At 40.6% G+C, this 13,852-nt stretch overlaps 2 protein-coding genes across 16 annotated transcripts in view; one reads left to right on the top strand and one right to left on the bottom strand.

The window, feature by feature from the left end:
* SGCE (sarcoglycan epsilon) overlaps window positions 1-13,852 on the top strand; it is a 452,776-nt gene that overhangs the window by 52,203 nt on the left and 386,721 nt on the right. The gene's annotated exons all lie outside the window — the stretch shown is intronic.
* DYNC1I1 (dynein cytoplasmic 1 intermediate chain 1) overlaps window positions 1-13,852 on the bottom strand; it is a 182,582-nt gene that overhangs the window by 77,102 nt on the left and 91,628 nt on the right. For all 4 annotated transcript variants that reach the window (XM_079301007.1, XM_079301009.1, XM_079301010.1 and 1 more), the window contains exon 7: window positions 5,161-5,250. In XM_079301007.1, coding sequence (XP_079157133.1) covers window positions 5,161-5,250 — 90 coding nt within the window. The remainder of the gene's footprint in view (window positions 1-5,160; window positions 5,251-13,852) is intronic.

Below are 13,852 nucleotides of genomic sequence, written 5' to 3'. Positions count from 1 at the left end.
GTACAGATTAATATATGCACTGAGAACACCACAGGGAAAGAAATTGTGAGGTGTATCTGTAATGAAAGATATTATATACTTGTGCTTGAAGGAAGATCTGGAATATGAAAAAATAGTTGAACATGATGTGAAAATAACAAATTTATTCAAGACTTATTTACAAAAATAGGAACATTTTATCATTTAATGTGACTTAACATAATCCTCGGAAATACTGTATTTCACATCAAGTCCTTTGTCCATAAATTTCTTTGGGCAAAACAGAAAGAAACAAAAAAATTATATTAAAACACCTTCTTGAATCTTTAGGAGCAAAGATAAAATTTCTGCAGAGTTGTTCTTATTCAGCAGAAGCATGCTTGTAGTAAATACAACATAAATAGTGGGGATAACAGTGCAGGAATAAATTTAGAAATATTGAAGTACCAGGATCTGAGTCTTCTCTCAAGGGAGTTAAAAAACCATGAAGAAAAAAAATGAAAACAAACAAAAAAAATCCCATCCCAAATCTAAATAAATATAACAAAGATTCTCCTAGAATCTCAGCAATTCTAAAAACCTGACGAGAAATGAAAATGAAATCCATTAAAGGAAAAAAATATCAAACCAAAAGAAAAAGACCAAAAAGAGTTAGTGAATGAAAGAAAGGGCAAACTAATAAAAACAGTAAAGCAGGAAGCAGCCTTGTTATCAACCCAGAGATATAATGAGGGACAGAAGGAGATTATTAAAACCCCTTTAAGAGCTGTATTATTTCTTTCAGCATCTATTTAAATCCATGTAAACTTTAGATGTGCTGACGATGGAGGATGGCTGAAAGGTATGTGGTGAGAACTGCAATGTGTGAAGTGGCTCTCAGCAGCTTTCAGTCCTTGCCTGCTGATACCTTGTGATCCTCCTGTTTTTCTTGTGCTTTGCCCTTTCATGTCAGGCTTGATTTATGCCATATTCTGCTTTGCTGCATGCCATACCATGGTTTGATATATGTCATGTGTTTGTTGTACTGGCAAGCCCCTTCATGGCATAACCACTGAACATAAAAAGAAAGATTTCAAGCTTTATTTTGGGATTTTTTGATTCTGGATTAGCAAGTTGGAGAGCCTTAAATTTGATACTGTGCCAGGCAGGGCTGTTCCCAGTGCCTGTGCTTCTCCAGGGGCCATGCTGGACACCATCCCTGAGCATTCCTGAGCTGGGTGCAGGGAGTGAGCACACCTGCACTCACTGTGGCATTGGTGGCAGTGGAACCCTGGTATTTCTGGCCATGACGGACCTCACCACAACCTGTCTTGCTTTTCCAATGCTGATGCCTGAGCTGTTGAGAGTGAAACCACCCCCACCAGCCCAGCCTGCTCTGTGGAGCCTACACTGGAGCCCCGTGCACAGAGCCAGGGCAAGAGCAAAGCACAGCAGGTCTTTGGAACTGCAGATCCCAGCCTTTCCCATCACAGCCTTTTGTGCAAGTTTCTGTGGACATGCCCATGGCTTCAGATAAATGCAGGTTGATGCCCACTTTCAAGACCTAGCCCGTCCCAATGTTCATGTGGTTTCTACTAACACAAAGAGGAGCCTTAGGTGGAGCTCCAGAGCTCTCTGGTGGTGGAAAACCCCATCCCACTTGGTGCCACAATTTGGGACCAGTCTCTTGTTTATGTGGTCAGGAGAGGCTGGGAACAGGCAGAGCCCAGCCCAGTTCACTGTCAGGTATCCCACACAGTTCTTCCAAAAACAATGGGAAGAACATGCACTGGAGACATGGATGGAAACAGGCAGCCCTGGAAGGAAGGTGGTCCCAAGGCTACATACACTTCAAGTGGTCACTGAGTCACTTCTTCATCTTCCACTCTACTTTGAGGGGCTCAAGCTGCTCCTCTGCCCTTCACGCCTCCATGGCAGTGGAGCTCTGCAAGAGGTTCCATGCCAGACAGACTGCCCCAGTGCAGGTGCCTCACAGGGATGCCATGTCCAGAGCCAGGGCCAGACTCTACAAACACCCCTGACTGCTGAATAATCCCACCAAACCTCACAGAGCAACCCTGGGGTGTGCGGGGGCAAGATGAGGAAATTAAGCATGCAGTAAATATCCAAAGAATTAAACTGAACTACCTATAAACCACATAGGAAAAAAAAAAAAAAATCACATTTCCTCTTAAAATACCATTATAAAAATAGAGCACTCTTGTCCTGTTGGGTTGGAGAGAGGGAGACTGAACAGACTGCATCCAAACTTTATTTTTTATCCCGACCAATTTTTGAGTTATATTCATGAAAAAGTGGTCTGCCTTTCTCTCCCTGCACTTCTCGCTCCCATGGATTTTTTCTTAACACTCCTATAACTCAAAAAAGGCCATGCTGAATTTTTTTAATCTGTTAAAAAATGTGCTCCCTGAGCTGAAACCAAATTTCAGCCCAGAGCAAATTTTTACGGCTGGGTTATAAATCCCTGAAAAACAGGATTCATAATGGAAGTGCTGACACAGCCTTAACTACTATATAGCAGTGTGAATGGCGCCACTATAATGTCTATTAGAGATTCTTTAAAAAGTTTGCAAAATATTGTCTTGCCTTGCAGAGAAAAAGAAGCCAGAGTACTTAATGCCAACATAAACATGCTTTTAACCCATTATGTGCTAATTTGCAGAAAAGCTATTAATTCTGAGTAGGCACACAGAATGCAGCACTGACAGGAAATGTTCTTCTAAACTCCTGTTTGACTTGTAACATGGTTTTAATCACTTCCATGAAACACAAACGATGGCTTCAAACTCTAAATGTTGCTCAGAACATGAGAAGGGTGATTACAACAGAGAGGAAAATGGGATTTTGTAGGCAAAAGGGCTAAAGTCAACAGGGACAGAATGATACCACATATTAAAAAATGGGACTCCATTCCATGTCAGTTTGGGAACGATGGCTTCATTGGATTCACAGCATTTAATGCCTATCAGCAGCACACCACTATTTTATCCATCACATACCAAAAGTATTTTATCCATCACACATATCAAAGGTCAAGTTCACTTTCTATCAGGCAATGAGCATGTTCTCTTCTTCCGTGAACTCAGTCAAATGTTAGCACCTCACAAAGTCAGCTCTGCTGAAACAGGCTGTGCCTTGCTTATACAGCCTGCAGTTTGTGTGCCTGAGACCAGTGTTAAACCAGCCCAGATGATCTACTGCTCCTGGGGGTCTGCTAGGCAGGGAAGGGGAGCACTTCCCTCTGACTGAAACACAGCAGAGAAATAAAAGATGTTGGCAGTGGTGGCTGGTGAGCAAAGTACATAAAAGGCTAACTTGAAAGCCTATTAAAGTAGTGAAATAAATGAGTTCAGGGGTCTAATATGATTTTTTTTTCTTCTCCTCATCTTTCAGGAGTTTGTGTTTTCTCCCCATGTATAAGAATTAGCATCACTTTTCTGTGGGAATAAATGGGTGTAGGATAAACTGTAAATTGAACTACAGGGACATTCAACTCAGGACAGTGCTCATGCATGGTGTGCAGTAGTAGAGGCTTTTATGGCTTTCTGTTGCCATCAGTAAAAGAGATATTGTGTTAGATCCAGTGACTTTAAAAGCCCATATGCAAGTTGACCTCACAGTTGGAAAGAAGAGTAATCTTATGAAAATTGAAGTTTTTCTATGTTGCCTCATTTCTTGCTCACGTCCTCAGCTCTGCCTTTGCAGACTTGCCTGACTTCCTGCTGTCCCCACTGCTCCTCTTTGCCCTGGCATCAGTGGCTGGGACCAGTAGAAGAAGCAGAATAATGAGGAGCAGGAGGACTGGGTTTATATCTCCACATTTCTACAAGGACCTAAACGAGCAATGAATGCTGCAGGATTTATGGCATGGGTGATTTCTGTGATGCCCCTAAAGAGGGAAGAAAGATCAATTTATGATCAACATGGTATGGTTGGTACTGCAACTCACTTCAATGGGTGAGGATAGCAAATGTGAGTACTGTGTACCAGATTAATTTTTTTGGATACTGATGAAAAGGTACCAGTTTCCCCTGAATGAGAAATAAGCATTGACTGCTGTATTCCCAGTTGAAGATTTCATTGGCATCTATGTAAAGTGGCTCCCTATTTTTCCCCTAGTGACCCCTAGTGAGATTATCTTGGGAAAAACCAAGCTCACAGAATTATTCTGGTAATAATCACCATAGCAAGAAATAACTTAGACCTTACCTGAAGAAGTAAGCTACCTTTCAAAAGGCTAAACAGAATTTTGAGCAGTCCTGGCAAAAGTAAGAAGTGCTAGAGAAGAAACCCATTTCCTTTCACCATGGAGCTGCTGCTATTTCAGTTCCTTTTTTTTTTTCTACTTAACACAGGATTGAGCATTAACTGTTGAAAGCATTGACATAATAGAATAGCCAAGACCCTAGTAAATTTCTAAATGAGGAAGACCAAATTTCACATCCTTCTTCTAATTTGAAAGCTAGAACAGGTCCAAGGAAAGGAAAAGAGACACCAAGCATATCTACTACATCCAGTGTTGACATGTATGACTTAAGCATCTCTTGTCTGCACCAGAAGCAAGTAGTAACCTGAATTTTTGTCTCTCATAACCATGCAGAACACCTCAATACAAAATAAGGGACAGAAGGGCTGGGCCTGTCTGGCTTCAGGGGGGTTTTTTAAGTTCCTTGAAGTAGTTCCAACAAAGCATTTTGATTTTGACAGAAAAGATGTTTCAAGTGAAATTATTTTCTGCTGGAAGATTTCTAACTGCCACTAGGTTTAAGTTTGTTCCTCTCAAGCAGGCTCTCAGTTATGGGCTCTAAGTTTGAAGACCAACAAATTTTACAGAGCTACTGAAATGCCTGGCATTCCCATTTTAAATCTTTCACATAAGCAGGGTATTTGAGCCAGAGGACAAATTAGTGCTGGCACTGGGATCCAAGATCCCTACTTTGTTTTCAAATTATAAGGACATGTATCTTCTTCTAAACAAGTCTCATGCCTTTCACAATCTTCTCAGGCCTACTAGATGGGTCTCTGGGATACAATTCTCTGCTTTTATGGTTTTGAATCAATAAAACTGGTGACTGTTTCAATTTCAGTGGTCTCAACAGTGGAAACTACTTAAGAGAGTAACTACTGGCAGGATTCAGACCTTTAAACATCTAACATCATCCTTTTCATTTTTTAAAGTACCTTCTTTCACTTCCTGCTTCTGGTCTTGATTTTCTGTCTCTAAGTCATCCTGTGTTTTTGGCTCCACCATCTCTTCGTCATCTTCATCCTCTAAAAAAAAAAAGGAAAAAAAAAAAGGAAGAAAAAGATTTGTGAGATTCTCCTCTTTAAGGGGCCTGGAAATTGTCTGACTACTTTACAATGATAAACTGGTAGTAAACCCAGGTAAAGCAAAGTGCCCAATCCATTGAACATATACATTTATGCTCAGAGTGACATTCTCAGACATTTCCCCCCTGACTGCAAGATAATCTGGGCACCTGCCACCTCTGCCCCCCATAACTTCCCATCTCAAATGTCAACTGAATATCTCCCTGACCTCGGATATGACTTATTGAATGGCATGAGGACAGATACAAACATGTTTCAGCCTGGCAGCTATTCCACAGCTGGACACCTGCTATCCAGATACCTCATTTCCAATTCAATTCTCACCAGATTAATTTGTCTTTTGACCTACAGGAATAGGTTAAACAGAAAAGTGACCTTAGGTCAGATGCCACTAGCAAGAAAACAAGCATGGCACAGTTCTGAAAAGTCATCACCATCAACTGGGGGAATACAGCAACCAAAAGTGGCATTTGGAGCTTAGGAACCATTCTTGCATTAATGCAAATTTAATGAACACTAAAGTTTGACACATGTCAGCTACTACTGCCAGATGTTTTAATGACCTTTCCTGACCTATGCAAATGCATCTCTCCCTCCCCCTCTCTCCCCACACTCACATGTTCTCATTTTATTCAGGAGGGCAAACCATTCATTCCTTGATGTTTCTCTGAAGTTACAAGGGTTCTGGTTGTACAGACCAGAACATAATACAAGCAGAGCTGGACAGACAGTGATGCACCAAATTGTCTCGGTGTCTACCTAGCTCTCATTACTTGTTACCAGCTTGTTACAGCAAAGTGATCCATCTTCCCTGTGCCCAGGGCTGGCACACAAACCACTCAGATTCCTGAGCGGATAAAGACACAAACAGCTTTCTATTCCTGAGAGGATAAAGACACCAACAGCTTTCTAGATTCTGTGATCTACGAGGACTGAAAATAGGGCTGGTCCTATAAATATTTAACAATTAGAATGAGTAAATCCACAGCCTGTGGAGGAATTATTTTGCAGTTATTTTGGAGCTTGACATACCACCAAGGCATAGCAAGCATCACTGGTGACCTGTATTGGTCCATGGCATGAAAGAGTACATGTTGTCCTGGCCCTGGGGCATCCAGCCATCAGGAAAAACACTGCAGCTCCTCCAGGAACCTTTCCGAGCAACCTGCTGTCACCATGCTGAGTGTCATGGTGATTCTCCAGGCACACTTCATGCCCTAACCTGCCACGTTAATGGGGAAAACACATCATGCCTCTCCAGCTGGTTGGTCACTGGCACCTTCTGCTGTGAAGGCTGGCTATAATCAGCCCTGGCTTCTTGTGAGATGGTGGTGCTGACAGGTTGCATTCAACCAACAGAAACATGCAGCTGTATCTTGTTTTCAATAACAAATAGGCACTGTGCTATTCCCACCACATTGCCTAGCCTAGGACTTCTCCCAGAAGCCCAGAGGGGACATGATGCCAGCTGCCATATGGGCCATTAACTTGAGAGCTGGACTCAATGATCTTTGTGGGTCTCCTCCAACTCAGAATATTCTGTGACTCAGTGATTCTGTGAGATCTTGGCTGGAGATCATGGCTTAGCCACACAGTGTAAGGAGGTGTCTCAGCATGGACAGATATGCTTCTCCCTGTTGGGAAAATGGGGAAATTTTGACATAAAATCTGCCATCACTCCTCTCACTGCTAGTGACTGCAGTGGGGAGAAAGGGAAAGCTCATCCTCCCATTAACCAGGGAGGAGGGATAACCATGTGCTTTACAAGCTGGAAAGGGAGGAGGAATCCAGCATGGAGGAAGAGGCATTTCCAGAATTAAAAGCACTACTGATTAATGCCATTCCTTTATCAGGGATGTATTAGACCATGGAACTTGAAGTGGAAAAAAGGTAGGGTACTCACAATGCCTCCCTTTGGTGCCTACTTTTCCCTAGGTACCCTACACAGACGGACTAAGGAAGAACTTTCAGAGAGCAAACCAGGGTGGTTCAGTTTGACAAGGTAAATACTTTGCTCTGTCCACTGGTTGAAAGACAGATAACATCCAACACAGTCAGCAGAGAGTCTGTGAGAAGAGCTCTCCTGCTGTAAACACAGGATGGGTAAAAAAAGGTCCTTCTGCCACTGGTCTGTGGCACTAGTGGAGATAGGAATCATGGAAGAGAGGGGCACTCCCAGTTCCAAAGGACAGGTGAAAACTGTGAGTGCCTGGCAAGGCAGGGAGTGAATCCTCTGCAAACCTCAAATACCATGCACACACAGATGGGATCACAGTGCTGTACACATAGATACACACAGACAGAATTATGGCAGATACTAATAAAACCAGCTCCTACAAAAGTTTTGTGAGTCTTGAATTAAAAATTTCATTCCCTAAAGCACCAGCTCTTGGAACCAGCTGTTTAAATATAAATTTCTGCTTCATTTTCCAACCTGTTTCTAACCTGCCAACTTATGCAGGGAAGTTTCAGAAGAGGAAGGGCTTGAGAAAATTTTCAAGCAGCAAACAGAAACTATACAATATTCAACTGAAGTGTTTGGGACTTTTAAGACTTCTTGCACTGTTTTTAATGTTTCACTTGCAATTTGGTAATGGTTAGGGATGATGTAGCAAATTTAGAACTTGAGATTTAGGAGCAGGTTTTCAGGTTGAAGTGAAGAAAATTTACCACTGTTTCTAGAAGTTCTTAATCCCTCTGATTTTGGCCATCAAATTATTTGACTATAGCCCTTTTCTGCTTCTAAGGCAGAGCAGGGATAAATGGAAGTAAGTAAAGGTTATTAAAACACATGCCATGCTTTTTTCCAAGGGCACAAACAACAATAACTAAGTTTTACTGAGGAAATAGAGCAAGAGTTTTTAGCAGCTTAGACACAGTTTAGATGTCCCTTTTTATTTTCAGAGAAATGTATACATGTGCACAGAGAAACTCAGCTGAAAGAATGATAAGGTTGTGAGTAAAATGCTGAAATCTCAGCAAATGCCAGAATTGGATTGTCTGGGCATGATTAGTTCCTTTCCCCTCCCCATGTGTAGGTATGATGACATAATTCTGGAATTTCCTCCCTCTTGAGTGGTTGGCTTCATTTTCTGGGTTCTCAGCAAGAGACACCTGGGGCCTGAAATGCAGAAGTGCTGAGAGCTGAAGTCAACTGGCCCTTTACTTTGAGTGAAGAAAGTCTTAAGGAAATTCTACACATGCAAAGGCTCCCCCAGCTCCCTCTTTCAGCTTCCACTGAAAGGTGTCAAGGTGACATTTTTGTTCTTTCTTCCCCTGTGCTTAAGTGCTTTTGCAAGATGGCAATAATATTGCAAAAAATATTAGAATTCTCACCCTGCATAGATGTTTTGCAGAGATATGTTCATTAGGATTTGTGGCACAGTAAGATGCTGGTGGGGAAGCAACAGTAAAACTAAACCTTGGAAGTGGATTAATGTGTTTCTGTATTCATTGTAATAATTTGATCATGTGCACTAATATGAGGTCTGAGGCCAGAGCACTGAATGGAACAAGATAAGCAGAAAGGTTAAAAAACTGCCCCCCCTATTGACTGATTACAGCAAGGATTTAAGGAAAAAAGCCTTATATGTGATCATGCAATTAAACTTGTATCATCCTACATATTCAAGAGGGCTAATTAATAATGCCCAAGAAATCTGCAGTCTGGACTAGCCAATGTTGCTTGGCTCTGCAAGCTAAATGATTATTTGCCATAGTATTTATAGATATATATTGCACATTATTTAATGTATGCATCCTTACACGTGCTCATAGTACATACATTTATTTTTGTGTTAAGCATAGTTATGCATTTGTACATTTGACTGCACATACACATCCAGTAAGAATAATGGGTAATGTTTCAGCATTCATTTTCCCACGTTTTATTTAAAGGTGACAAAGATAGCTTTTACTGCACATTTACTGGAGAATCTGTGAACATCTAAATAGTTATTCATTTCCACATATGCCCACTCAGATTGCAATAATTTTCCAGGGTGATGAAGAAACTTGTGTAGTCCCTGAACATACATAGCCTTTCCCTGTTACAAGCATATCTAATATTAGGAAGTTTAGAGAAATGACTTTTTAGCTGCTCACATCACAGCAGTAGGAGCCTTCTAGTCACACTTGGCAGAGATGCCACCAGCACCAGTAGTAGTGTTACACCCTGCTCAGAAGAGAACAGGGTGTAACACTATCAGAACTCAAATGTCTATTAAAGGAACCACATGAAAAAGAGCCAGTAATGAAGAAGTGCATAACTGCTGTGCAACACTCCTTTGCAGATATAACAGGACTTTGCAAGGCCAGTTTTGGTGTCCTATTTACCACACAGAAGCTGACAGATAGACCCACTCACTGCACATCACTCAGTAGACCAGCAGCTTAGAGAAGAGAGAGATTCAGATTTTCAGAGAGGCTTCAGATTTTCACCTAGAGTCCTGCCCACTAAAGCCACCCTGCCTCTTACTGTAAATAAAAAAATCCTCAATGGAAATGATCATTAAATACTTGGATAATGATGTTTGTCTGCTGAAGCTGGTGGAGCTATATGTGGGATTAATACAGATGGAGATAACTGGACCAAAACCCTTTCCTTCATAACTCAGTGATTGATAACTCTCAAGGCTTTAGGGGGTGGCCAATCAGTGTGAATAGTGCTTGACAAAGTAAAAGTAGAGTAATTGTTTTCATCTTGTTTGTTGATCATCTTGTTTTCAAGCTTGAACACTTGCTTCTGTTCTAGACCAGAAATGGTCTTGTCTGTCTAAAAGCTTGTCTGTTTTTCCCAAATATAGAAGTTGCCCTAATAAGAATATGACCTCTCCCTACAAATGTTTTGCTTTGGTTTTTTTTTTCTTCATCTGGGTGTAAATATTAATTTTCAAATATTAACCAACTACTAGCTCCAGTGAGCCTGCTCTATGCCTGTCTTTGCCTTGGCCACCACAACCACTTGCAGTAGGTGGTACAGGGGAAAGCCCAGTGAATACACAGCCAACTCCCTGGCAACTGCAGAAGAAATGCCCAGATGTGCTGAATTGCATCAGATATTCACAGACAGCCTAGATGATCTCAGAAAATCAGCCTCTGCATTTCTGCAGTGCTGAACTATTTAATACCTACTTGGACTTTCCAGGGCTTTAAACCACAGTATTTATTTTTACAGCATATAAAAACATACCAGGCACATTCAAGACAAACTAGAATACTAGAATAAATAATTGCATCTGAGAGGACTACACAAGACATGGGCTTAGGGTTTTAATTCTTGAGATGAATACTGTTCTGCCATTTTTGGACTGCCAGTTTTAGGCAATCAGCACTGGTACTGCTCAAATAGATTAGTAAATAGCTGATTTGGGGGGGGGGGGGGGGGGGGGGGATTTATGTAGTTATAGGTCCCTGCTCTGCTAATACATGTAGCACCAATCAAACAGGCAGCATGTTGTACATTTTTCTTCAGTGGAGGATTTACACCTCCTCAGACCTGCACCTCTGAAGCTAAGAAGTTGCAGCTTCTGTGCATTGTTTCTAGAATTGACAGCTATGCTGAACTAGACTGATAGCTCTGGTTTTAATTCTCAGTAGGTACAAACAATTCCTTTGTTAAAGACACAGCTTCAAAATCGCAATTTAATTAGCATCACAATTATAAATTTTATTGACTGAGTCAGTGATATATGAGAAGCCAGTGGGTTATTATATGGGGTTTTATATCAGCATTGACATTCCTTCAGTGCATGAGAAGGATCAGCCATGCATATGACACATTCAATAAAATCAAGTGTCTTCACAAAAAGCAGACTCCATATTTGCAACTATGAAATACCAGAAAACAGTGTATCAGTTTTATACTTACAGCTGTTCAAAATAACTTTGCAGCTTCTGTTACAAAAGAACTACAAAAAAGGACAAGGACAAATATATTTATATAGGCATAAGCCTGGACCAAACAAGTTGAATACTGCTGGCATTATCCTTAGTAGGAATTAAAACATAGTCTTTCCTTTATTAATGTGTTCTTTCCATCACTAGCAAAATATGCAACAAGCAAGGCAGGACATATTTTTTCAAACAGGACTGCCTGACATTCCACATTTTTGAAAATCTATGACTCGCAATCTGGCTGAATGACCTATTTTTTTATATAATGTCAATTTTTGAAATATGTCCAGTTTTTCACTTTCATCTTTTGACTGCCCTTTGAAGCAAGAAGAGAATTAATTCATCAGTGGATCTTGTTTGCAGAGTGGGATGTGAGACTGGATGTACATTGGGCACATGTTAGTCATCCCAGATGGAAATATCCTTGCATTAGGGCTCTTCTTGGCAATGGGCAGCTGCCTTCTAAATGTACTTCATTTAGCCAAAGCAAGGAACACTACTCAGGCCTCAGTACTGAGAAAAAGCCCACAGGTGAACAGAACTTGCCCAAAAAAAGTTCCAGGTCATCTCTGTGAAGTTCCCTATCCTTGTTGCAGAGCACTCCCAAAAAACCATCTTGACCTTATGAACTAGCACAGTGAGTTGTGCTTTCCAAAGGCCATCAGAGGAACAAGAACATTAGAAAAAGAAAGGATAGAACTGATGAATGAATTTCTGGAACAATCTTATGTCCACAGCACCCATAAAACTTGAACAGAAATATATGATGTTCTTCCTTCATTTTCCATAAACATGATTTTAATCCTGAAGAAAATGATCTGTCTGTTACTTGACTGAAGTTCTGCAAAGCAAGAAAAAAATTACAGTGCTACAAAAACATACTGCCTGGCATCTTCAAACTCCCTTGATTTTTTGATAACAAAAACCTGATATATTTTTTGTCATGTTTTGTTATCAAAGTGCTGTGGTGTTCTTACGCAAAAGAGAAGCTTTGCATGTTGGTAAAATACAGGCTGCAGGAATCATACAACTTTTACCAGAATCAAGTACATTGACTGAGTAATTTTTAAGAAAATATTGTTCTAAAATTTATGTGTAAAAAACAGTATAATGCTTGACATATGTATAAATTTAATCCAGAAGACTGTAGATCAGTTATCCACGGGATTAATTTATTTAGCCTAACACCTCCCACAGTAAGTAGACTAGCAATGATACATCAGTTTTAAAAGTGCAAGACTAAGGCATAAATCCTAATTTTCTTGGTTCTTGTATAACTAAATACATCTCCCATATCTCTGACAAATCTAAGAAGGGTTTTCTGATCTCATCCCTTATTCTGCGATGCAAATTTGCAAGACTTCACCCCTCATCCCATAAAGGGCAGGTGTTATGACCAGCCATTACAACCAGATCCCCAGAGTCCTCCTCCCAGGCTTCAGCTGTCCTTGTACAAGAGCAATGAAGGAAATACATATTTCACCCCAAAAACAAACACTTAGCCTGGCTGACTGAGAGAAGTCATTTAGTTGAGAAAATTTATTTTGCCTACAGCATAGGCCGTGCCTGTGCTATTGCCACTTAAAAATTTGTCCTGAAATTTACTACACTTCCCTCTTAAAACAAGCACACCATAAGTAATTTTTACTCAACATTTCTTCTCAAAGCTCTCCTTAACAATTACCACATTCAATTCTGAGGTCCCCAGTATATGATTTCTCATAACCATCTCTTGATCTAGGGTTACACCACTCAGCTCTTGTCCCTATGCCTCTTCCTGACTTGTGTTTGCAGTCAGCTTTCTTTTTGGTACATTATGAAGACAAATCCTATTTTTCCATTTTGTGACAAATAATAGATTAACAGAGCCAAACAGCAAGAAAATGTCACAGAAAAAATTGTTTTACTCTAGCATTTCACTAAGCTCTTCATAGAGTTGACTGCAAACCTTTGCACTGTTTCAAATGTTAGGATCACTGCTTCAGAACACAATAATTTCTTTACCAATTAAAATGGAAAGCTGCTTCTGACTCTTCAGGGAAGCATTTCTCTAACCCAAGAAACTGATTTTCCAGCTCCTTGGCCTGAACAGTTTTCAGTTGTGGTGAGAGTCTAAGAATTCAAAGTGTCCCTTGTTTTCAGTTTCTGGTTGGTTTAGATCAGACGCGGATTTTTCTCTCCTCTTTTGGACTGTTGCAACATCACTGGTTGAAAGCATTTTCCAGTCCCCAGAGAACTAAACTGCAAAGTACCCCACTGGAGTCATCACCTCTTGTAACTGACTCCCTTTTCTCCTCTCTTTCCTTGTCCAAAGCTCATGTTCAATTCTATTGTGGTGGAAAATATTCCAGTGGAAAGATCTAACACAAAAAGAAAAGTACTGAAGTTTCCTTTCCTTGGCCATGGTTGGTCCTTCAAATAAAAATGCCAACATGAAATAATGTTTGAGCAGCAGAAGTGTTACAGTAACATTTACAGACATCCAGCTCCAAAACCAAATAGTATAAATTTAAAATATCCTGCTCCAGCATAACTGCAGTTAACCCTGAGGAAGAAAAAGAAGAAGACCCTTTATTTCTGTGGATGAAGAAAGGGGTTGCTAAACCATGGTGATTTTCACAGCCTCTGAAACCTGTGAGGATTTGTT

This window comes from Erithacus rubecula, assembly GCF_903797595.1.
Source record: "Erithacus rubecula genome assembly, chromosome: 3".
NCBI classification, from domain to species: domain Eukaryota; kingdom Metazoa; phylum Chordata; class Aves; order Passeriformes; family Muscicapidae; genus Erithacus; species Erithacus rubecula.
Note: the sequence above shows the minus strand (reverse complement) of the source record. Positions and strands in the feature narration are given on the sequence as shown.